Source organism: Brachycentrus maculatus, unplaced genomic scaffold, assembly GCF_059751285.1.
Source record: "Brachycentrus maculatus isolate JH-2025_06_01 unplaced genomic scaffold, ASM5975128v1 h1tg000117l, whole genome shotgun sequence".
NCBI classification, from domain to species: domain Eukaryota; kingdom Metazoa; phylum Arthropoda; class Insecta; order Trichoptera; family Brachycentridae; genus Brachycentrus; species Brachycentrus maculatus.
In genome coordinates, this window is record NW_028280870.1 from 1,775,575 (window position 1) to 1,803,181 (window position 27,607).

Here is a 27,607-nt window from a genome sequence, read left to right on the forward strand (position 1 = left end):
GCGAGTGTTTTTGCCTAGAATTTTCTCTCATTAATTACATGAAATTAAAGTAATTGTAAACATAAAGAGTAAATCCACTCACGAGTAGGCATAGGCTGTAAAACTTAAAATGTTGAAGCCTAAGTAGGATCGTAGGGTCATGATAAGCGGTGTTGCATAAGCCGTAGCTAGATTTCAGAGTCACTTGCACACAATCACTCTTATAAGTTTCATCGCAATCGCTCAAATAGCCTATATAATATAAACATACGTAGGTACAATACAAATATTCACACAAATATACATACATACATTCATTTTTATATACGAGTATTTAAACGTAATTAAAATATGGTTTATGGTAAAATAAGTTTCTATTAAAATACCACGTTTCGTTTTATTCAATGAAATATCTCTTTACTAAACGCGCTAGATTTGCTTGGCACTAAAACTCGCGGTTCGCCTTCATAGAGACGGGTGTTTGATCATATCACTCCGTTTTAGCGATTCATTCAGTCTAAAATATTCTGTAGTGGCGGGTGGATATTACGTTCATTACATTTTAATTTTATTTTATTTATTTTAAATTATTTTAAAATAAAAGAAGCACCCTCACACAAGGTAGGCCCCAATAAAAATTCATATTATTTTATTAAATAAGCGAAAAAAATCGTGGTAATTGACGCCGGTTGAAAAATGGTGTTGATTAATAATGTGGCATTTTAAATAAATATTTGATGAAGTGTATTTTTGAATTCACCATTTATTCTGTATTTATTTTATTTACTTTTTGGTGTAGTATTGACGAAAAGTTTATGTAAAATCGTTTTTCCACATTGCGTCACGAGGTTCCTATGGAAACCAAACACCCACAAAATAAGTCTCACGTGCCGGACACATTTTCCTATACTTAACCATAAAATTTTATCATCCCTTGGATCGTTTTGTCATAAACCTATCATAGGAAAACACGGCACACGTTATTTTCAGATTATATCAGATACCCGCCTGAATTAATAATGGCCGCGTTGATACAAACGTTTAAAGTCTGATAATAATAACCTCTAATACTCGAATATTCGACGTTTTACTTTGAAAAGTATGTCAGATAAAAGTAGACAATATATTCGGCGATTTTCTAGGTCTGTGTTTTTAATACTGTATACATATTATAAATTATAATTTATTCATAAATTGATACATCATACCTCACTTACATTACTCCGTATTATATTTTCGTGTTTTTTCAAAACATTTTTATATAATTATTATTATTGTATCTTTTACAAACTACTAAGGGTAGGGATACCTACATATATTTTTTACTGTACCTCTCCAAAAAAGAGACTAGATCTTGTACTTGGAGAGGAACAAACATATTTTTATCTAACTACATATCGCTCACTCCTGTCAATAACGTCATATATCAAATTGTCAATTTTCAGTTGTGCATGTTTTCGGAATGCCCAGAAAATGTACTTTATCCCAGCAAAAGCGGCATATTTTAAACTTTATATTTACTTGCTACAGGGCAGAAAGTGTTGTTTTTGCATTTTGAAGCATTGTTTAAATTTTTTTTTTCAATTACCCATTCTAAATATTTTTCAAATAAAACCTGAAAAACATTCAGGTTTTACCTAAAAAGATCTGTTGCACAGTAAAAAGTTCAATAAGGGGCTTGATATTTATTTTTAATACATTTCATTTTATTCTTAAACTTTAAAAACGATCTCCTGAAAAATCAAGTTTTTCATTTATGACGTTGTTAAAAGGAGTGAGCGTTATATTTGTTTATACTTTATTTATAAGTATCTGTTCTTACAATATATTTAAAAAAAAACATTCAGGTTTTACCTAAAAAGATCTGTTGCACAGTAAAAAGTTCAATAAGGGGCTTGATATTTATTTTTAATACATTTCATTATATTCTTAAACTTTAAAAACGATCTCCTGAAAAATCAAGTTTTTCATTTATGACGTTGTTAAAAGGAGTGAGCGTTATATTTGTTTATACTTTATTTATAAGTATCTGTTCTTACAATATATTTAAAAAAAATACAATCTCATATAGGAATAGCTTGTGTGTACAAGCATTTCATTTCATTTTTTGAGATAATTCATATCATTTCTTTTTTATTTCTGTAGGTAATATATATATATATATATATATATATATATATATATATATATATATATATATATATATATATATATATATATATATATATATATATATATATATATATATATATATATATATATATATAGATAATATTTTAATATAACACAAAAACACAATAATACATTTCTTTTAATTTATACCTAGTAATAAATAATAATAATAATAAAAACTAACACTGATATTTGCCAATGCCCAACGTTTCAGATTACATTGCAGACGAGTCGTAAATGTGTTTTTTTTTTAATATAATATGTAAAGAATTAAATTAAATATATCACGTTAATTGTCGGTTTCATTTATACATTAGGTACATTATATGTATATTCGGTTAAACCTTACTTCTGATACCAGATATCCTCTTATAACATGGATAGTAGAATCTAATATGTTTTTAAATGTATTTTTAGTTCGCATTAAGAAGAAACGTCTCACTTCTAATTCTTACATGTATTTTAAAAATATTTCTGTAATTAAATTGTTCATATTATTTTTTGATATCTCATCAAAGATGAAGAAGAATATGGAAGTCTGGGCATTTACGGGGCTTACGACCGTCAATTCAAATTCAAATTCGGATCTCGCGTACTAATATAAGAGTTTCTGCTTAATAAAAAGCTTCTTTACATCTCATCAATAGATGTCTCTAGTGAAGTTCTAGTGATTCATGAACAAGGTTTCTAAATTGGTTCATATATATAGAACTTCCAAGAATTTGAGTAGTGTGGTTGTCAATAATGGGTAGAATTGGTGAATGTTACACGTGTGTAAAGTGATCACTTAAACCAGCCTATGACGGTCGTAAGCCCCGTAAATGCCCAGACTTCCATATTCTTCTTCATCTTTGATGAGATATCAAAAAATAATATGAAAATAACTCCTGTAATTGGAGATAATCCAGATTTTGTGAACAAGTATTTGGACACACTCAAAATGTTGTAATTAAATTGTTCATTTATATATATTTTAGTAAGGTTATAAGACATTACTTATTGGAAATAAACCTCCAATATAGGTACCAACAGATTGCATCTAAGGATATCAGAGATCCTACAAATGTTTAAAAATGTATTTTAAGTTAGTGTTTAGAAAAAAACGTCACACTTCTAATTTTTATTTATATATTAAGGAAAATTTCATGGTTTATACAAATCTTTTTTTAAACATAACATTAGTCGTAAGATGTTAACTAGTTAACATGAATTCTTTAGCTAGTTTTATTGCAAAATAGCGGCGCAGTAATTATATAACGTTGTGCGTTGGTAGAACTTGTAATAGTAAAAGTAAAAAGTACGATTTTTGCTAATTATAAATAACATGCTTCAAAAACATAACTGTCCTTGTGTCGTTAATTTGGGAATCGTGTGGGTAGTAAGCAGAATTGTATCTACGTTAGAACAATATTATTTTTATAATACGTTAGTATTAAAAATAAAATTTAAATATTTCAATATGATTTTATTATTGTTATTGTTTATTAAATCATAATGGGAGTAGCAGTTTCGGTATTGTTTTTTTTTCAATTTTATGCTCTTCATCATCCACTTAAGTATAGTGATTAAAATCACGACACTATCTATATCGATAAAAATCATATTGAAAAGCATAATTTTTCTGTAACACCTAGCAATTTTACTATTTTTATCGGAACGTTAACATCCTGAAAGTATTTAACTATGGACAGTCAGTTTTTAAATTCCAACATTTTCCTTTTTTAACTTTTAAATCATTTATGTGTATAGATATTTTAAATAATTTTTGTCCGCCTCCGTAGTGTAATGTGTAATGGTCAGCACGCTCGGCTACCGTTCTGGAGGTCCCGGGTTCGATTCCCAGGGGGGGTTAAATAAATATAAGTGATTCTTTCACTGTAATATTTTTTCAATATTACCCTGGACTGGTACCTGAAGCGGAGGGCTGATCACCTTTCCTTCATGTGTAAATGATCAAGATAACACTGCGTTTATATGAACCAGTACCCTATGTACCATTGGGGTGCGGATAAGGGTTTTATTATTATTATTATGTGTATAGATGTGTTGAATGGGTAACTGTTACTTTTTTATTTAGCTGGTTAGATGACGTTTGTATTTTTTTCCAGAATAAGAATTTTTTTTTCAAAAATATCAGGAGCTACAAATACGCGAAACCTAACCAAATTTGTGCTTGATAAGCTTTAAAAGATTGAATCAAAAATCCAAATGAAGTAACGACTTCTTTTGAAGAAGCCGTTATTTAAGGCCTAACATACGTCAAATCGTAAATAAAATTTATATAAACACAGGTAACATCGATATAATTGATTTTTTTTCTTAAGACACCGTTTTTGATTGAATAAAATAAGTTTTTCTTCGAGATAAATATATGATTATAAAAAAAAAGAGTTTTTGAAAGGTAGGAGTTTTTTTTTAAATTTTCAATACAAATTCTAAGAAATAAAATACCTACATAAAAAGATCAGGCGTGAAGTGACGACCAGCTCTTTTAATGAATTATATTATTGTGAGTAAGGCCTTAATCCGGTGTTTAAATAAACATGGCTACCCTGTAAAAACCGCTGATATATTATATCTGTACTAATATAAGAGTTTCTGCTTAATAAAAAGCTTCTTTACATCTCATCAATAGATGTCTCTAGTGAAGTTCTAGTGATTCATGAACAAGGTTTCTAAATTGGTTCATATATATAGAACTTCCAAGAATTTGAGTAGTGTGGTTGTCAATAATGGGTAGAATTGGTGAATGTTACACGTGTGTAAAGTGTTCACTTAAACCAGCCTATGACGGTCGTAAGCCCCGTAAATGCCCAGACTTCCATATTCTTCTTCATCTTTGATGAGATATCAAAAAATAATATGAAAATAACTCCTGTAATTGGAGATAATCCAGATTTTGTGAACAAGTATTTGGACACACTCAAAATGTTGTAATTAAATTGTTCATTTATATATATTTTAGTAAGGTTATAAGACATTACTTATTGGAAATAAACCTCCAATATAGGTACCAACAGATTGCATCTACCGCTGATATAATATATTATTTTATTTTCATATTATTTTTTGATATCTCATCAAAGATGAAGAAGAATATGGAAGTCTGGGCATTTACGGGGCTTACGACCGTCATAGGCTGGTTTAAGTGAACACTTTACACACGTGTAACATTCACCAATTCTACCCATTATTGACAACCACACTACTCAAATTCTTGGAAGTTCTATATATATGAACCAATTTAGAAACCTTGTTCATGAATCACTAGAACTTCACTAGAGACATCTATTGATGAGATGTAAAGAAGCTTTTTATTAAGCAGAAACTCTTATATTAGTACAGATATAATATATCAGCGGTTTTTACAGGGTAGCCATGTTTATTTAAACACCGGATTAAGGCCTTACTCACAATAATATAATTCATTAAAAGAGCTGGTCGTCACTTCACGCCTGATCTTTTTATGTAGGTATTTTATTTCTTAGAATTTGTATTGAAAATTTAAAAAAAAACTCCTACCTTTCAAAAACTCTTTTTTTTTATAATCATATATTTATCTCGAAGAAAAACTTATTTTATAACACGATACGACGTCACACGCTTTAATATTCATAAAATGCGGCTTTCGTGGGAGTATCAAGAAAAAGTGTTTGAAGGCAGTAAATTAAAATAAACTTTTGAAAATGTCACGGCGTGAAATATTCGGTTTAAAAATGTGTGAAACTTATACCGCAGCGTAATAAACAGTAAAGTTGCACATTTATAATTCTACATAACGGGATTTTTCTAGTTATATGTGAGTTGTATTTCTTACTCGCTTGGATCGCATGATAAAGTGACATTTCCTCAATGGCCGCGTATCGTGTTGAGATTCTCATGTTTTGTAACTTTAATGATACTTCGCAGTTTAACGACAAGCGTTCTTTCTTTAAATAATTTTTCAAAACTAAATCGCTTATTAAAAAAAAAACACTAACTCATTTGAAACGTCCGACTTTTCCGAAATTTATGGAAGTGAGCATGGAGTTGGAGACAGAGGGATGAAAGCAGACGGAATTCAGTGGAAATGCGATCCCTCAGAATAATGTGCGGCAAAACGATTTTATTCGATTCAAGTATTTGAAATACTTTATCATGTAAGTTTTCCGCCGTCCTTCCTCTGCACCTACTTTCAACTAAATTCACCTCACAAAATTGTTTTGCCGTTCTTTCCTCACTCATTCGTTCCGTATGCCCCAACCATCTCGACACTCCTTTCTTAATTTTATTGATAATGGATATCTCAGCCTTGAATTCTTTCCTTATATCACCATTCCACCATCTATCATACAATTTTTTGCCGCACATTCGTCTGAGAGATCGCATTTCGATTGCATTTAGTCTCCTTCCATCCTTATTTTGCCAACTCCACGCTTCACTTCCATACTTTTTGGTTCTTACCACAACTTACTGCCAGTTTGGCTTTCCCTGTCAGGCTTTTAAATTTACGATATGTATAGCGCCATTTTCATAAAATACTGCCTTACTCATTTTTTACATGCTGAAAAACGTTATCATATTTTTTTGCTAATAGGTAGGTAGGTACTTACAATACGAACATAATATACAATTCACGTAATTCCGGAAGTTTTTTTTAAAATCATTATATTTGAGAAAAATGGCGTCAGTGTGACGTAAGACCATTATTTATTGTTATTTAACTGCCCTGTTATTACGTTAATTGCTCGTTAGATAAACCAGCGATCAAATTGAACTCTGTGTAGATATTTTTTAAGCAAATATTCCAGCACTAATGTGCGTTAAATAAAAACAAAAATATATTAGTGCTTCCTTAGTGTATAAGCATTGCAAGTTTTCAAATGATTTTCCTCAACGGTCGGGTTTTTTTCTTGCCCCAGCGTCGACACTTTGCCAACCTACGTACGAAATATGGCCAAAGTTTGAAATCAAGTAAACATGTTTTACGTGTAGGGTAATCTGAGGAAATATGACATTAACATTTGAAAAAATATATTCTTTTTAGCGTTGTTCTTGTAAATTAAAACCTTGTATTAATTCATAGTAGATAAAAAAAGGTTTGAAATTTAACTTTCGTAAAAAAACAGGACTTTATTTTTTATTAAATGACCATCAAAATTACAATATTATAATTTCACTGAAGGCATATTGTCGGAAGGCTCTGCGACCAACGGAGTGGAATAAAAATAAAATAAATTTATTTTGCTGGAAATGATGAAAACAGAAATTAAAGTCGTTTAGAGTAATATCGGGAATAGCTTGTAGGATGCTTAAACTTTATAAATGTCCTGTAATACTTATTAAGGATGATTATTTTTTTAAATATATAAAGTTAAAAAAAACCTACGGTGTTTTTTTCGCGATATACCTACCTGTTTTTATCCACATTTGATTATTTTTTCTACATCTACATTATATTACACAATATTTACAGGATTAATATGACATTATGGAAATAACGTGGTATGTGATATTGTCATCTAATGATTTTAAAATCGCAGTAACTGTAAGTGCGGCGTATTCCCCAATGCGGCGTCATCCCACAGCTTGCCTAAATCGTACTTTTATGGGAAAATTGCTTTTCTGACATAAAATCTCTTTAAAAGAACATGTTATATAATAAAGAATTGAAAGTGTACGTTCTTAATTGGCGCGATTACGTTTACGCTTAAATATGTAGGTATACTACAGTAAGTTAACAGCTGGTGTTTATTTCACAATATTACATAATTAAATGATTACCTTTTAAAAAAGACATTTTATTTTTACGGTCAAACAAAGATTCCATCGGCGCTATTCCGTAATGCTGTTAAAATTTGACCTTCTAACGATAATTCTAAAAAATATATTCAGCGGGTCCTCGCTGTATCCTACCCTCATCCAGTTAAACCATCATATGATAATACCATCTATCATAATAAGATAATAATCATCTATCATCATATCATAATACGAGAATATTCTCTAATAAATTGCCGTAGATCAAAAAACATGTGTCAAAAATCAATTGCAAACGCTAAACGTTCTTGCCTGTAATTCAAAGGATGATTTCTGTAGTACTTCCCTCGTACTTGTTGAGCAATATTTTACGAATTGGTGCTGTACTTAACTTTTTTGATTTCCAACTAATATTTGATGAAAAAAATATAATTTTATCTCCCAATACATAAAACGTTACGCACCCGATGGTGCATGGAACACTGTCTGTGTTCAATCAATGCAGTGTTAAACTCATCATCAATTGGGGCCATGTGATCAGTCCTGCACTTCAGATAGATCCATCGATCGATCAAGTAGTCCAGGAAGTTATTACATCATTAGAGTAAAAAAAAGTTATTTAAATATGATTTTATTTTCGAGTTCATTTTGTCTTTAAATTTTACAGTGTGTGTGTTATAGCGGTATAGACAAAGCTTATATTGTATTACCAAATGCCAAATTGTCTGTGAGTGGGCATACCTATAATTTATGATGATTATATTATTCATGGGGTTTTATTGAATTTTTAGCACTAAATTAAAAATAAAATGTACTAATGTTTCTTCTGGAAAGTTATCGACTTTGTAATTGCATGGTTCTATTAAAATTCAACAAACTGCATTGTTTACAAATATATGTAATGTCTCGCGGAAGTGAACAGTGTTTAAAAAAAGAAATGTGATCACAATCTTGTCTGATGAGGAAACGATGTAAACCATTGTTTTAAAGTCATATTTTTTTATATTACCAATTTTATCTTATTGTTATATGAGGTGTATTACTAAAGCTTACATTTATTTGTTGGGTAATATATCCAAAATAAAACAAGGTTTTTGTTGGATTGAATTCTACATTTATTTATGTAGAGTGTTTGATAATTTCTCAGAAGACGAAACGCGACACGTATAAGGATATACATAAATAAATGTAGAATCCAATCCAACAAAATCCTTGTTTTATTTTGGATATATTACCCCCAACAATTCAATATGGAATTCTACAAACTGTATGCAGTTACAATAAATTACATTTATTTATTCATTATTTTTTATAAAGTTATATATCGTTGTAATAATATTTTTAGAATATCATTTTTATACAGATTAAGATTCTACAAGTATCATTGTTTATTGGTTTCGAATTAAGTAAAAAAAGAAACCTATTTTGTTTCTTCAGTATTAATTTACTTGTTCAAAATCCCTTTATTTTTTTAAATAATCAGTGTCACAGCTATTATATTGATAAATAAAACTAATTTACGTGCATATTAATGCACAATTATTATTTTTTCCGTATCTGCATGTATATATGGATGAGGTACTGTACTAATCCAATGATTTATTTGTGTCAAAAACATTAATGAAATTTGTTTTTAACTTCAGTCCAATATATCAATTATTGTTTTGATTTAACGTTGCTTCCTATAGGAATCCAACCTGATACAACTTGTTTGGTAGCTTAACTTACTAACCAGTAACCGGCTTTTACAATACAATAGCTCACATCTAATTAATATTGAAATATATCGTCTCGGGAGAACAATGCCATAGTGGATGAGTGCAGGCGCTTCACAATCTTCATTTTGAAGTGTCTGTGGATAAGAATAAAGGAGAAAAAACGTGAGAACACGCTTCAAAGATACCTCGTGAGAACAACCTTAACTTTCTATGTGTGGGTAATACCTACATAAAACTCGTACGTGCGTAATTTTGAGCATTAAACCAAATTATACTACGTAATAAATGAGAGAAATGTTTGATGTCTTGTAGTATCTTTTGGTTACAGTTCTCGTCACCAAATCCCTTTAAAAATATTTAACCGGATTCTTCTATATACTTAAAGAATCCACTGTTTCTATTGAGCGTTTTTATTTGTTTTCTTTCACCCCATAGCCCATCGCATGACTAATGAGAGTTTTTTTTTGTTTTGTTTTGTTTTGTTTGAATAAAAAAAGTACTTACTAATTTTCTTGTACAAAATAAATGAACATCGGTGAGATTATCGCTGTGAAGCAATACCTTCCAGCCAACCAAAATAGGACTAGTTATTTTGGTCAAGGTTTGTTCCTTATGTAGCTGTTTGAAATAAGTGGGAAGATAGCTCTTATACATAAAAATGAAATCGAACAAAAATCATAAATTATAATGTAATAGATGCATAATTGATCATATTTATGAATAACAAGGAGGACATCGGATGTAGGATAAGGTATGAAGCTGATGGGAAAGAGGGAGAGATCCAAGGGAGGGGTGATATGGACAGTTAAGATTCCAAGGATAGAGAGCAATGTTTCAGACGTTTCTTGAAAGTCATCAAAGATGCTGCATATTTCACTAATAATAATTTGAAGTAAAGTAAGAGTGCAAAAATTACAGAAAACTTATGTGTTATCGGCAAGAAAGGAAAGTGCAAATCCAGCCATTTTCCAACAGTAAACGAGGAAGAAAATGATTATATCTATTTTTTACGTGTGCTGGAAGCTCTGAAACTTGTCCATAAATTACACCTACTCACGGTAGTTCTTGGAGAGGGATGGCGGACCTATGGCACGCGAATGAAGAGAAAAAAATAAAAGAAATTATACAAAAAAAGAATAAAAGTTTAGACTTACAGACGAAAGTACTACTGCTTGTATTATATTAAAAGCTACCAGTTATGAACACAATATAAAAAATGGCATCTAGCATCCAACAACAAAAACCTCAATAATATGAATTTAAGGGTTCTTTATTTTTTTATTGAGTTTATTTTTTATCTTTTTCTTTTATTTTGCCATTGATAAGTACTTTTTATGTATTAATGCTTTGTCCGTGTTAAAAATCTGAAGTTACACAAACATTTGATGCATTTTTATTTCCATGGCGTATGGCAGTGTTCCGAAAACTTTTTCTGTTCAAGGTACACCTGCCAAATTAAGAAATATTAGAGGTACACCAAAGAAAAAAAAACAGACTTTATTTAATATTGATTTATTATAAATAATATAAAACGAAAACATATAATATCATAACAAAGTTTATTTAATATCTCCACAAAACTAGACTTTTTCGCGGTACACCAACTAATCACCACGGAACACCAGTGTGCCGCGGCACACATTTTGCGGAACACTGGCATATGGCGCGACCGAAAAAATGGCACTCAGGCTCAAAAAGGTTCGCTATCCCTGTTCTAGGAGGTACGACCGTAACGTTATCACTCCGTTAAGTGTGTATTTTTTACGGTATAAAAATGAAATATTAATTCAAATATTGGAATTTATTTAATCTGCGTAAATTAAGTGCTGCCAGGTCACGGGTTTACTTACCAATTATATATTTTTTGATTACACATAAATATTCAATTATGAATTTGATAAGTAAGTACGGCGTGCAACGAGTGACAAACCTTGTTCGTTTTTTTATGTTCCAATTTCGATAAATATATAAAATAAGTATCGAATTAAGTATCGAATAAAATAAAAACAAACATCCAGTCTTGTAATGTCAAAGAAAGATTTTTTTCTGCTTATTTTTTCAACTAAGCGGAAATACTGCATAGGAATTTGGTATTGAGTCATCTATTATATCTTAATCAGTTTTAAACCAAGCCCCGAATCATGCTCATATATATTGCCTAGCACCAGCTAAATTTATCTAACTAATTTATTAACCGTCATAGGGGTAGGCAGAGAATATGTTTTTTTTTTTCGAAGTTTTTGCGAAGAAACTTTTCTTGGTCGAACGGAAGCATAGAAAAAGTGTTAAAATGTCTACTTTGTGTCGTTGGAAATTTCATCAAACATAACGAATCGAGCTGCGTTTATATTGATTCTAAGTACATGGAAAACGCGATGGTAACTTACTTGAAAACGATGTTTTTAATTGAACGAGTATAGGATAAAGAAGGTGAGGAGCGGCCTTTTTTCGGTTCTAAGTCAAATTTTGAAAAAAATTGAATGCATTAAATTTATAAAATTTTAATTAATCCGGTAAGGATCTTGCATACATCTAAATAAAGGCACTCTGCTAAATAAAAGCTTTCTAAATCATAGATGGCTATCGTGAACTCAAACATAAAGTGCCATGAGATTTATGATATACGTATGAGTTCCAAAATTTTTAATAGTGATGTTGTCAATCATGGGTAGAATGGTGAATGTTGCACGTGCTATAAGTGATCACTTAACTAGCCTTTGACAGATCATAAACCCTGTGAATTTCCAGACTTTCATATTCTCCTTTATCTATGTTGAGATGCCAAACAATAAAATAAAATTGAATACAGTATTCATACATTACTTGTACCACAGTCCTAACTTGAGTCGATTTAAATTAAATTTATTCAGTTTTCATATTCGAACAGACATTCATCATTCATAATAACACCACAAGCGCGAAAATTTAATATGACGCAGCGCCATTATACATGTGATAAGAATTTTAAATTAAATTATAATCTAGAGGTCAGACAAGAAATTAAATCAGGAGATAGGTCAATTTACTCGTTTCATATTTAGATATTTTCTTATCATTCAAATAATTTCAAAAATTGTGTTGTTGTGTAATCATTTCATGACCTATTTGAATTGAATTTGTGTGTTTATTTTAGAACTGTTAATTTGATAGAAAGAAAACAAAAAAATAATTTATTAACTTGATTACACTGGATTTAACCACTTGGGGTCATGTGTAGTATAAAAATACTCGTACATACATATATTTGTGGTCATTTTTTTACGCCCGTGTCTTTCAGAACGGAACCCCGACGTAAAACGAAATTTACCTATATCGCTCACTCCTTTCAAGAACGTCATAAATCAAAAAACTTGATTTTTGAGGAGAACGTTTTTAAAGATTTAAAATATAACACAATCTACAAAAATAAATATCAAGCCACTTATTAAACTTTTTACTGTGCAACACATCTTTTTAGGTAAAACCAGAAGATTGTTCTCCGTTTGAAAAATATTTAGTATTTTTTTTAAATAATTAAACAATACCTTTTTATTCAAAATGCAAAAACAACATTTTCTGCCCTGTAGCGGGTAAATATTTAGTAAAAAATGTGCCTCTTTTGGTGGGATATAGCACATTTTCTGGGCATTCCGAAAACATGCACAACTGAAAATTGATGATTTTTGATTTATGACGTTCATGAAAGGAGTAAGCGATATATTAGATGTTTTAATAGAGACGAATCATCTTTTTATTTGAAGAGAATACACGGAAGTCTAGGTATTCACGACCTTCGTATCGTTCACCATTCTGTCATTTAAATAAAAATTACATATGGAATACTTGAAATACCACTATTTCTTAAAATTACTTATGACACATATTTCGATGCATTCCGCATCATTTTGTTTGAAAATGATACCAAATGCATCGAAACACGTGTCACAATAGTTTTAAAAAAATAGTGGTATAAACCAAGTAAAACTTAAATTAAAAATAAAATAGAATTATTTGAGTATGCAGTTCATTAGCTATTACAAATTCCGCGCTATCGAAATGTCGGAACTGAATTCCTGAAATTTGTGTATGATTTGTTTAACCCCGATAAAATGGTTTGAAAAAAAATTTAATTATAAATTTGTCGTCCTGAATATACGAAATATCCAATCATGTATGTTCAGATGTTCTACATAAAACTTATAAAACTGTGTGGATTTTTATGGAAACAATATTTTATTCTTTTTTAAATAGGATTAACCTTCCCAATCCATACTTTCTTTTCTGCAGACAAACCTCCAAAGGCATTGCGGCCTCTTTTTTGGAGGTTGGTCTGCAGTAAAGAAAGTAAGGATAGGGAAGGTGGATATGAAAAATACACCACAAACACCCAAACCAATTAAAAATAATTCGTAACAAATTTTCAGCACACAGCTATAAAGAGATATGGTAATTTTTAATACTCGTATTTTAAAACTATCTGACATGCACGTCAGTAAATGAAAGCACTAATTAATCAAATAAAGTCATTCTTAAAATATTTTTTAACGAGCAATACAAAATAATATCATTGCAATGGACTTCTATCGAAATATAGGATTAAATCATTATCATATTCCTTAACTGAGTACGAATGTAAAAATATAACAATGAAATAAGTATTTTAATAAAATAAATAAATGAAATAAACCGTAATGTTGCCATTTAATTATTTGGCGCCAGTAACAATTATTGTAATTATTACATGTACATATTAGTTCACAAAGGGTAATGTTATCGGAGTATTATGTAAACATGATAGCAGTATATAGGTAACTGATCTTAAATATATGTATATTTTTTAATAAAACCAGCAGTGTTTTCATTATAATAACAGATAAGTTTACATTTATTGCAAAATATAGTTATAAGATTTCATTTATTCATGATAAGTCATTTATATAAACCAATACATTAATTTTATATTTAAAATGTAACTTTGTTTTAAAATCACAATTTTTCGATGATTTTAAAACAAAGTTACATTTCAATTATAAAATGTAAAATCACAAAGTTAGTGCTTCAAATATAAATTATAATGTAATACATTCATGTTTGGAGACTATTCGTGTTATGTTGAAGAATTAATTTAAAAATATTTTTAAGTAATGTAATGTTAACTTGATCATTAATTATATAAAGAGAAGCAGAAAATATGATTAATATTAATTTTACATTGCAGTGAAATTTTTCTTTTATTTATTTTTATCCTCCAGGAATCGAATCCGTGATTCCCAGCACCATAGCCAATCGCTGTAACCAGTATACTGGATGCAATTGAACCAACTTTATTTACTTATTACGAACTTATTCGTACTAACCCGAATTCAGAAATCATGTTAATAAGAACGTAAAGAAATGCACTTAATTATTATTTCTTTTTTTATTATTTAAAAATTGTTAAAACCAACATGACAGAAAAACCGCGACGAAGGACATCGCGTAAATAATTTCGTTAAGTTTATTTATTTATTTATTGAACGGCTGAAGCCTTTAAACTAAGTTTTCGGTGGCGGAATAGATGCTAATAAAAGTAGGAACTTGCACTCATGGGAAGTTTTTTTTTAATTCATGGGCAGGTGTAACAGCACGCTTCGACCGTTTTGTGGTAGAAGCATTCGCATAGCCAGTAGTGTAGCGCCAGGTGACACGCGCTGCCACCGTATCGCCCCGTCATGTTGCAGTCGCTGCATTCGCCTAATTACTGACATATTCAATGTTATCCATAATAAAACGCCTCGAGATATACTAAAACATAACATTCATAGCTATAAGATGTAATAATATCGTCTTCTGTGTGTCACGTCAGGTCCCCCGACGTCGACTATCACTTGGGTGTAATTATCCTTGTCTTTATTTATTTTATTTTATTTGTTCGGGAATTGTACAGCTTCACATTCAAAAAAGTATAGTATAAAAAATAGTTACACTAACAATAATAAACATAACATTACATTAACAAAAATAGTTACATTAATAAAACTAAAGCCAATTAAACAATTCCACATTTATGTTATAATAACTTTTAAAACATTAGAGATAAAAAAGAAAATTAAAAAGGAGTGAGAGTGTGTGTGTGAGGAAGGGAGAAAAAGGGTAAGGGTATGGTATAAAAAAATAGAATTTGCAGGAAGGAAAAGGAAAGAAGAGGAATTAATGAAAGTGGTTAAAGGATTTTTTTACGTTCTTTTTTTTATTTATTGTTGTTTGGCAGTCACCCAGTGAAAGAATGTTTCGGCCAGTGTCGAGTATTATTTTTATTTACAAACAAAAAATTAATAGAAAATAATAATAACAATTAATACAAAAGTTCATATCTTCTTAGATTGTCTTGGGCAGTTCTAAACAGCGCCTCGACGGTCCTGATCCCCATCCAATCTCGTATATTCCTTAGACAGCAGATCTGTCTTAGAAGACAGATGTGGTAGACCTCACCTTGTCGACCTTCTATTTTGATTTTTATGATTAGGTGCAATAGCACGTACTTTTCTCATCTAAGCACATGCCCCAGATGTTCGGACTTTGTATCAGTCAGCAACTGTCTTCCTACTCTTGCTCTTGCTGACCATATCGGTCCATGGAATGCGTAGCATGCTACGATGTAACCATGTATATACCATATATGTATACATATGTACAAATATTATACCTTCCATTATATAAGATACGTGTAATAAATTCTATACATTTAAAACAGTAAACAAATATGAGTACTTTACTATAAATTTGTTCGTCTCCGTAGTGTAATGGTTAGCGTGTTTAGCTGCAATGCTGGAGGCTCATGGATTGATTTGGGGTCAAAATAAATATCAGTGATTTTTCACTTTAATACTTACAAAGATATAATGAACATACAAAAAAATATTTTTATTCAGGACGTCTATTACATACCGAAGTAAATGCTTTAACTTCGTAGTACAGATAAGTTTTAAACATTACTTTATTTAGTAAAAACAAATATTCGTGATTTTTTATAGTAATTTTATAGTAACCTTCTGAAAATATGGATCGACAACCGGTTTAAAATGCCAAAGTCATTAAGATAAAAATCCAGGTGTAAACTTAAAGCTATTTACTCAATGTAGTTTCTGCCTCCGTCGTTTAGTGGTTAGCACGTTGGGCTACAGTCCTATAGTTCTCAGGTGTGATTCCAAGGGAGCTCAAAATGAAATTCATTAATTTTTCACTTTAATACTTATTTAATTTTACCTTGGACTGGTACCCGAAGCGCAGAGCTGATCACCTTTGTTTAATGATCAAGATAACACTGCTTGTGTATGAAGCACCACAAGGTGGAGATAAAGGTTTGAAGAAGAAAAATAATAAGTTTAGTCATTTTAACTGCAAGATCATATTATCTGAAACTCTAAAATGAATTGTAATATTCCATTATAATCATCGCCCCAAATTGTACAATTGTGCATCAGGAAATTTGTTACATGCGAAAATGTCATTTGATTGATTAAAATATTCGTATTTTAAATTTTTTATTTTTTATTTTTGGTAAAATAAAAAATAAATAAGTCCTTACTGAAAATGTCAGCGTTCAATAATCATTTGAAATTCAAAATGAATGGCGATTTTGAGAGAGCAGTTACTAGGTATTTTATTTTGAACAACATTTTGTTGGGGCAAGCGAAACGACCCTCTTGCACCTTCAATATATGTACTTCACCCCTAACATAAGGGTAAGTGATGGGCAAGTGTTATTTTACACTCCACTGAATTCAAACTTACCTTACCGAAAATGGAGGATATCAAATTATACCCAAGTGTCTCTTATTATAATTAAACTTGGAAAGTATCAAATACTGTCGCCTATATACAGTATCTACTCAATGAATTAGGGCCACCCATTATTTTTTTGAATACTCTGAAATCTTTTGGATTATTATATTTATTTTACATAAATACTTTAAGTTTTCTATTGACATCTAATATCATGTATATTACCTTCAATAATATGTAAAATATACCTGGATAATTTAAGCCTTTATAAAATTTCAAACCCTTTTTCTGAGAAAGGTCCCTAATTAGCACAGGTAGACAGATAGTTGAAAGTTCAAAAAATAGTCCTATCTCATTTATTAGTGAAGTTTCTTCAGTTCTGGTTGTTGCTTTGTTTAGAGAGGTTATATAGTTATCGTGTCTTGTGAAAAAAACTTAATTTTTAATTTTAGTTCATAAATTATAATTTTTTTTTGTAAACACAAGTGTTTTTTTTGAAAAGGACAAAATGGGAAAAAGTAAAGACATTTCTGAGGAAAAAAAGTCTAGTGTTATAGTGCTACTGAAATTAAGAATACTATCTAATAGAGAAATTTCAAAAAAAGAAAACGTTTCTCGTCAAACAGTGGACAGAATTTCAAAATCAATAAAAAATCAGTCACCCGCCACCAGCAATCGGCGAAAGAACTGTCGTAGGATTAGAAAAACAACACCGAGGACTGATCGAAAAATCGTTCAAAGTGCCTTAGAAAACCGTAGTGCATCAGCAAAAACATTAAAAATAAAATTGGAAGAAGAGGGTATAAATATATCGGTATCAACACTGAGGCGACGTCTTTACGAAGTAAATCTGAAATGCAGGCGCCCTGTAAAAGTACCAAAATTGACACCACGAATGAAAGCGGATCGATTAAAATGGGCCAGGCTACATCGAAATTACTCGGTAGATGATTGGAAAAAGGTATTTATTTAAATGTAATTTTCAACATATCATTTTAGTAAATAAACTTATATATTTGAATTAAACTTAAATTTTCATTATTTTTCAGGTCATCTTTAGTGATGAGTGCCGGTTAGAAGCCGTGACAGAGAGCCGTCGATTCGTCAGGAGAACACCAATGGAACGTTACAATGAGGCCTGTGTGGTAAAAGTTATCAAACACCCCCTGCAACAATGATATAGCCATGTATTATTAACAATTTACCTGGGCCGTTGTTTTTCGTGGAAGGAACAATGAACCAAAATTCCTATAAGCAGGTCCTCGAACGAATTTTATTGCCCTTCTACCATACACTCGACCCAACAGAAGGTCCATACACCTTCATGCAGGATGGGGCACCTTGCCACCGGGCTAAATCAATAATAATTTTTTTTCTAACAAAAATCTGCCTTTGCTCCCCTGGCCTGGAAATTCTCCGGACCTTAATCCTATAGAAAACGTATGGAGCATGTTAAAAAATAAGGTATACTCATTTCCAAATCTGACAGTAGACTGTCTAAAAAAAAATATTCAAAAAATTTGGTCAGAAGACGAAGAAATAAAAAACATGATAAAACAGTGCATTTTAAGTATTCCAAAAAGAATTGAGGCAGTTATTTCTGCCAAAGGTGGAAATACTAAATACTAACTATATTTATATGAAAGTGTATGCATAATTTAAGCGTAATAAAGTGTTCATGTGTAAATAAAATTCAAGGTTGTTTTATTCAAGGTTTTCTCTGAGTTATTCCTGTTTGAATTGAGAAATTGCGCGAAATTCTGCGTGGCCCTAATTCATTGAGTAGATACTGTATTATACGAAGGGCTATTTTATAGTCAATTTATGTATTTTATAAAATAGTTGTACTAAAAACACAGCTAAAATAATATTAAAAGTGTGAACGCGTTTTTCACGCACATCGAAAAGAAACCTTTATTTTAATGCTCTTGTTTCATTCGGTAGAAATATGCGTTAACTCCGCAGTAACAGAAATGACGAGGGAATTTTTAACCTAACCTTCAAGGGTCTCTGAATTCTAGTTACGGCTTATGCAACACCCTATTTAAGAGTTGAATAACTATTTATGTTGAAAGTAATATGATTTCCTGTAATTCTTAAGTGAAAAAATCAATGCAAAAAATACGACGCGGTAACAGAGATGTCAAATTTTGCAATTTTGATTCATGCGGTCGAAACAATTGATGACGTCACATTTAATGACATTCTAAATGTTTGGTTTTATTCAAAATCAAAATAGTTGAATCTATTTTATCTCCCTTATTTCTTTACAGAGTAATTTATCTGCTAATAAAAATGTGAAACATTGTTTAGGTAGCTACTTACTCTTAAGTTCCTGCCGGTTTGTTTTATACGGAAATGATACTTCACAATGGCAACACATGTCCCGTTTTCAAATAATATGGAGGGATATTTCACATCATTAAAATACAATACATTCTATGTATAGGTGTGAGTAGGTACTTGAACAAAATTCAGCCCAGGTGGTTCATTCCAACAATAATAACGTCGCACTCACTTGCCATGATTATGTAAATTTAACATATTTTTATTCAAATCATTAAACCGTAATAGCATCAGGTGCAAAATATGTTGAAGAATTAAGTTCAACTCGTAAATTTTAAAGCAAAAACGCATATTATTATTAGAATCATATCAATAAATACCTATTCATTTTTAATATTACTTCTTCTGGCCTTATTCACACCCAAGAGCTACTAATCGTTAATCATTTGTTTTTTTAGCACATTGGCCTAAATCGAAAATTTGGGCTTATTACGGACCTTAACACATAAATTAAATTCTAAAAAAACGTTGTTATCACGCAATTTTGGGGCTCTCAGAATAGGGAGGGGGGGTATTTGCATCAGAAAACATCGCATTACTCAATTGTAGTGTTTTTGTGTACTACAAATACGCGTGTAGTGTTATGTGGTGGATAACATTTTTTTATTGTATGATTCCCATCATTACCTACAATGTTGCCAGATAGAGATAGGTTTCCGCGGCATCCAATATATTACCATTTTTAAGACTAGCGGAAATTTTAAATTAAATTCTGGATATTTTTATAATATTTTCGAGTGTAAGACGCTTCTGAATTATGTGGGCTTTTTTGAAGAAAAAAGTGCGTACTATCTATCCGTAGTTTTTTTTTGGTTCATTTTTTTTTTCGGTTCCTACCTACCGTAATTTTAATTAAGATGCTTCACCATTATTGCTTTTAAAGTATCAAAATACACCCCCCGATGGTCTTAAATTAGGTATCAAAAACTAATTACGGGAGTGCATCAAATTTCGAGAAATGAAAGCCAACGCATTATAAGCATTTAAAGTTCTTCCTCTATGTCTTGATAATTATTATACTCGTAGAGTTGTGAAAACTCATACCAACTTCATAATTGATTACTTTTACGCATTTCTTAATATCTATATTTAAAATAATATTAAAACTTTCGATGATTCTCAAACAAGTACTTTATATTCTTTTATCTCAACTTATGCGAGTGTTTTTGCCTAGAATTTTCACTCATGAATCACATGAAATTATAGTAACTTTAAACATAAATAGTAAATCCACTCACGAGTAGGCACAGGCTAAGAAACTTAAAAAGTTGAAGCCTGGGTAGGGTCATGATAAGCGGTGTTGCATAAGCCGTAGCTAGATTTCAGAGTCACTTGGACGTTAGGTAATTAAAAAAAAAACATCTCAACTTAGATGAATGGAAATATGGAAGTCTGGGTATTTATAAGACTAACGACCTCTCATAGGTTGGTTTGAAGTGATCACCATATACACATGTAACATTCACCATTCTACCCATAATTGGCAATCACACTACTCAAAATTAGCAATGAATTTTCAAAATACACGGGATTTCAGCAAAAAAATATACCTTTAGTATTAATATGTGTAATATGGAGTGTAATATATAGTATAATATGGAGTGTTTGATAATGTCCTAAGAAGACGAAACGCGTCACGTATTGAGATATACATAAATAAATGTAGAATTCAATCCAACAAAAACCTTGTTTTATTTTGGATATAAAACCCAACAATACCTATAGTAATCGAATGGTTAGACTTTTATGCGATAAAATACACCTTTGTAATATTTAAATTGGGTATTTTAAAGTCTGCCATTATTTTTACTCTAAGGCAGCCCCGAAGGCTAGGGCCCTTGTTTTTGTTCTGCTTCTCTTCTCACATAGTACTTACCATTCGTCCTCCATTTTCTTTCCCATATAAAACAGTTTTGTCCTTTGCTTACATAATCAGTATACCATCAAATATTTACCAATCCTACATCCAAAAATCTGGAGCACAGAACTGATCAATCTGCCTTCAACACATTATTCCCATGTGTGGGCTATGCGTCACATGGATAACCAGAATTTTTTTGACAGTTTCTTATAACCGTTATCCATGCTCTATGGTGCATAGAGCACTGCATCCTATCGACACAGTATTATCCTGGTTGTTAACTAGGTGAAGGCAAGGTGTCCTGTTTTGCAAGTACTAATCCTGAGATATATTAATTTATTTTACCTGCCCTTGGTGTCAAACCCATGACTTCTAACACAGTAGCCAAATAAATTAACGCCTACACTATTATTTCATAGAAAATCTTAGCATAATATTCTATCTAAAAAATGTTTTATTTATTTTAAATTAAAAAAATTCTAAAATTCTTTGTGGGGCTATGTAATACATATTTATCATTATGTATACAATAATGATTTGTCAACAGGCAAAACAACTAAAAGATTTTTTTTTCAGGTACTCATTTAAAAATGGGTTCAACAGATTCGTGACAAAAAATCTCTCAGAATGGCGCAAAGCATTTCTCTGTCCGTGGAATCATCATTTGTCAACAATGTGACGCCATCTTTACTGCCGCCATTCGGTCACCAGAGGCGCTTCACGAGCCAAACACACAAGAGGAGAAAAAACATCTTCAGCACAAATACTCTTCCCCACCGGATCAAGCATGATCGCAGCAACCAGTCCACGCTCCGGAGGCAGGCAGACGTGATCAGATACATTCCGGGAAAGAAAGGAGAAGACCACAATCTGTTCTTCCAGACATTTTCCCCTGGAGTTCATTCCACTCCTATTTATAAAAATAAAATTGAAATGAACAATTTACATAGTCATAATTCTTCAACTTCAATAAACCACAAAACGAAACCCCATTTATCCTCTCCGCCAGAAGTTAGCTCAAATATATATCTCAATGACTACGATATATTTAAGAGCTCAAGAAGAAATAGCGTTCCTACCGTATCAAGAAAAGTAGACATCGAAAGACAAGCTGTGGTAGAAACGTCATCGCTGGGATTAGAAAGCAAAGTTATCAAAAGAAGGGGCATCTGCGGAGTGAGCTGGATCCTGCGACTAGCTCTAAAAGACACAACAGTAGGAAAGATATATAGAAAACAAATAGGATGGATAGTTTTAATTTTAGTAGTATTCATACTTATCGGAGGATTATTATTTCATTTCTCTAGCCAAATTTCTAGCTTACATTTTGTGACGTTTACAAACTTCACCCAAATCCCCCCCAGAATAGTTTTGAATCCTAACGCGTCTTACATTTCTACCACGACTGCCGAGCCAATGTACTCAGAGGATGCAAACAGAACTATCCTGATCTACAGCGTTTCCGCAAGAAACGATCTTCCAAATGAGCACTTGACGGTGATGAAAAGTGTTCCCGATGTGAACAACAAAACTGCGAGTAAGCAAGCTACGTTTAAGACTGAATATATTGCGTGGAGAGAGAAAAATTTGCAGAATAACTCTGTGAAGAATGAGAATTTTACCAATGATTTGACAGAGTTTTGTAAGGGGTGTAGGAAGGCTTTGGATGTGTGCATCGCAGTGGCTGATAGTGGAATTCCTGTATGCAGACCTGCAGCTGATGTATCTGATCCAACAGGTATAACATACATTTTTTTATCACATTTGATGGCTACTTTTTAACATAACGAAATTATTTCTAAAGTGATAATTTTATCTAGATGACAGCAGGATACAGGGGATGAGGACTAGCCTAATTTGTTTTGTTAGGATAGTCTTTTTGTTGTTATGTCAAGTTTTAAAAGCAATTGAGAATAAATATTCATGGATAGTAAATTTTACAAATATTTTAATACAACTTACATTATAAAGGGCTATTAATCATTTAAAATTATATTTCAGTATTTTAGTTGCCATCTATAACCTAAATTTCCCAAAGTGTATGAGCAAACCTTACCATCCAAACAAAATTAGTTACAAAGGAATATGGATAAGACGTTTATAATATCCCGATTTATAATCAAGGGTTAATTCTCATTAAAAATAGGATTCATAGTGACATCTGTGGATTTTTTCATAAAGTTTCTTAAAATATTTAAATAATTGTATTTAATACTGCATTTCAGAATTTCAAATAAACACCTATTCATTTTGTATCACTAAAAACTTTTTTTTAAGTTTTTCTTTTAACCTCACTCCATGCAGTTTACATCACAAGAACTTGCAAACAAGTTTCATTTTCAGCATTTTCCCATTGGCAAGCCAATGGGAAAAATTAATTCTCAAAAAAATGATAAGCTCTTATTACATACCTTTTTTCCAGGATGTGGAGGGCTGTGTGCATTAGAAATAGAAGCATGTCATTTACTAAATCAGAAATATCTCATATATACATGCCGTCCTCTTGAAACCCTTCAGATGTGTGAAGCCGAGGAATGGAGATGTGAAAATCAATTTTGTATACCAAAAAGCAAAAGATGTGATGGCCACATCAATTGTTATGATAGATCTGATGAAACTAACTGTAGTAAGTAATAGTTATTAAAGCAATTATGTTTTCATATTATATGTAGTATATAACCTAAAATCCGGTTGTGTAAAGAGTCTACATGTTCAGAGAGAAAACTAGACATTCTGATTGATTGACTTACTGATTGTTTTTACTTCTATACTTATACTAAAAGTTGTTTTTTTATGTATTACAGCGTGTAACTTAGCTAAGAGTTTTCGCTGCGGCAATAATACATCATGTTTAGACAACACCAAGAAATGTGACGGCATAGTAGATTGCTGGGATGGCACTGATGAATTTAACTGTACAATAGGTAACAATAAAATGATAAAATATTCTATTGATATTGTGTTGGTTAACAATTTAAGGGAAAAAATCTTTAAATATCACAGGGGAAATAACTGGTGTCTGTAGTCTTTGGATCTTTCTGATGCCTGTCTGAATCCCAGTCCTGATGTATACTATAGGTCTCAGGTTTTAATCCTAGGGAGAAAGAGCATTTGGCAAATGCAAATGACCAGGAGAACAGAAAGAGGGCAGTCAAAAAACCCTTGGCACAACCAGATCAATCGTCCTAAAATCTGGTTGTGTCAAGTCTACCTAACCGGAGGGCATGTATAATAAGATGTATGGAGGTGAAAGAAGCTAGGAGCACGTGTCAGGACAGACAAGTGTGGCATTCCATCTTCTCTGCCTACCCCTGCAGTGAAAAAGAAGGACATTACTTTTTATTTGGGATAGGAAAAGGTTGTATGGAACAACCTTTTCTTTTTGTACGAACATTACTGTTTTACAGGTAAATAGTACGAACATTACTGTTATACAGGTATTTAGCAAAAGGAGAACTGTAGCATTGACTATGCCATTCGAGATTGCATATCCGTACTCGTACTAGCTTGTGTAACTTGGATACTGCGAATTTGTATGAATTCCTTGAAGTTAAAAATTATATGTAAAATAAGATACATTTTTATGTAACATTAAAAATAGGTGTGACTTTGAAGATAGTCCTTTTCAATGCCAACAGAATGTCCCGATGACAAGTTCACGTGTACTAATGGAGAGTGCATCCAGCAGAACTTATTCTGCGACGGCTTGGCGGACTGCGCAGACAAGACTGATGAGCCGACGGGTTGTGAAGGGGCGTGCGGGAAGCACGAGTTCCGCTGCACCAACGGGCGCTGCATCCCCAGGTCCCGGGTGTGCAACGGCATCGACAGCTGCGGGGATATGTCCGATGAACTCAACTGTCCCAGCGTGAGAACGTCATGATAGTGTCTTCCAGCGCTCTCAAAATCAAGTCTGCCAGAAAAGTGCTCATTACGTACCATTTCTCTGATACAAAATACAAAGTTTTTCTGGCAGACCAATTAAGTATAATAGATATACAAACTTTTAAAATTTAGATAGGTATCAAAATGATATTTTTGTTGGAATCTTTTTTTGTGGATCGCCCTTAATGAATATTTTAATATAAGATACATAATTTTATGTTGAACCTTTTAAAAGTTTAAATCTTTTATAAACTATCAAATCCCAGAAGTTGGAGCTATATGTATTTGTTAGAATTTTACAAACCATAATAGCATTGCTGTCTTTTCCTGTGATTCTAAGTTCTGCATTAACCCGTAACATAACTTTTACAGATGTTTACATGATCCTTAATTTAAATACTATTTTTTTTAACAAAAAGACAAAAAAAATATGCAGAATATTTCAAATGCATCCAAATTTTTGATAAAAAATGCTGGATTTGCTCCACTTATTCATATTATGATTTTTATTGATGTTTATTATACCTGGTCTATTGATTTGGAGTCTAAAGTCTGATGAATATTAGTGTATCACTTGATACACTGTAATATTCATTTTTGTATCCATGATTCGAACATTATTAAAATTTATAGTATGTAACAACTTTCTGAAAATTGAGTAATGTGGCTGACAATCATGAATACAATGGTGAATTTTACACACTTCAACAAGCTAATGATAAGTTGTCAGCCTTGTATATGTCCTGACTACTTTATTCCCATCTGAACAGACCTATTCATCTATGTTGAGATATTAGTATGAAAATTTAAAAAATTACGTCATTCACATCGACTGCAAATAGCAAGTGAACTAGTTTGATTATTGTGTAGATGAAGATATTAATTTCCAATGTCTTTTATATACTTTTGATGGTACCCTGAAATATAATTCTCGGTAATGTCCACATTCCATTAACTTATAAAGACAAATATCAGATTGCAAAGCCAAAGAAACTATGGGTGCTACATATTACAAAAAATACTTTGAGCAAATACCGACATCACATTTTGCCAAATATCGCCGCTCTCTTTAATAACAATCTACTAATCTGTAGTTTTATAGAGACTGATTATTTCAAAATGTAATGGGCTGCATTTTTACTAACTCATTTGAGTTATATAAATATACATCATATGTCTCTAACTCCACAAACAAGATATTTCTGCCATTCAGAATAACTGAAAATGTATAATTTCAACTGTAATTAATTTAAAACTCCCTAACATATACCACTAATGAGAAGAGAAAAAAATCAGCATACGACACCAAAAAATAATATTATGTATATTTATTTATGTACTTTTTATTATTTATTATTTTGATGTAATGTAAGAACAGTTGTATACAGAATCAATATATTATATGAATTACATGATAATCCTTTATTGTACAATAAATATATACTGTAAGAATGAACTTTTAGATTTCTCTCAATGTACTTTTGATTTTAATTTTAACTCTCAATCCAGTCTGTTATGAAGATGTAAGAAGATAAATGACTCGTAAACAATATATAATTTCTTTTTCAATTAACTTAAATCCAGAAATAAATCATTATTGGGGATGATTCTCCCGATCACCTTGTGTTTGCGAGTGTTTGTGAAAATCTGTTCACTATTTTTGTAGAAAATATCTAGTACAAATTGTTAATAAGACAATAAATATTTTAGAAATGATATGTGTGTATTTTGTATATATAATATAACTTCTTTGGTTGAGCAGTGGTTAACCTTTGACCCTTTATAATTACTATAATAAAAAAGTTATTTGTTTACTGTTGATAAAGATGTACTTAAAATAAAATTAACATCATCCATTGCTTGCAAAAAAATTAAATATTTATGAAAAAATAAACATTTCGGAATAATTACATCATAATCTTCAAAATATATACAGTAAGACCTTATTTTGTAAAAAAAGAGCTATATGAAACGACTGTTCATGAGCCCAGAAATTAATATAATATGCACAGTAATATATGTTACATAGCGCAAATATATGCACATACAAATATATAGAGTTCAGTTTGTGATGAAAGTTTTTCCTTTGCCTTTTCTGAAATTCATTATTTTATTGAAATAAAGTCGTCTCGTATTATTTTTCTATGCTTTTTTCTCTCGTTAA

General features: G+C 31.2%; 1 protein-coding gene across 1 annotated transcript; it reads left to right on the forward strand.

The window, feature by feature from the left end:
- Positions 1-492: 492 nt before the first annotated feature.
- Positions 493-27,156, forward strand: LOC148309819 (uncharacterized). The gene is made up of 5 exons (XM_088259442.1): positions 493-600; positions 22,135-23,296; positions 23,981-24,184; positions 24,363-24,482; positions 25,197-27,156. Exons 2-5 carry the CDS (start codon positions 22,186-22,188, stop codon positions 25,439-25,441), a joined length of 1,680 nt encoding a protein of 559 aa, XP_088115568.1. The 5' UTR covers positions 493-600; positions 22,135-22,185; the 3' UTR covers positions 25,442-27,156.
- Positions 27,157-27,607: the final 451 nt, after the last annotated feature.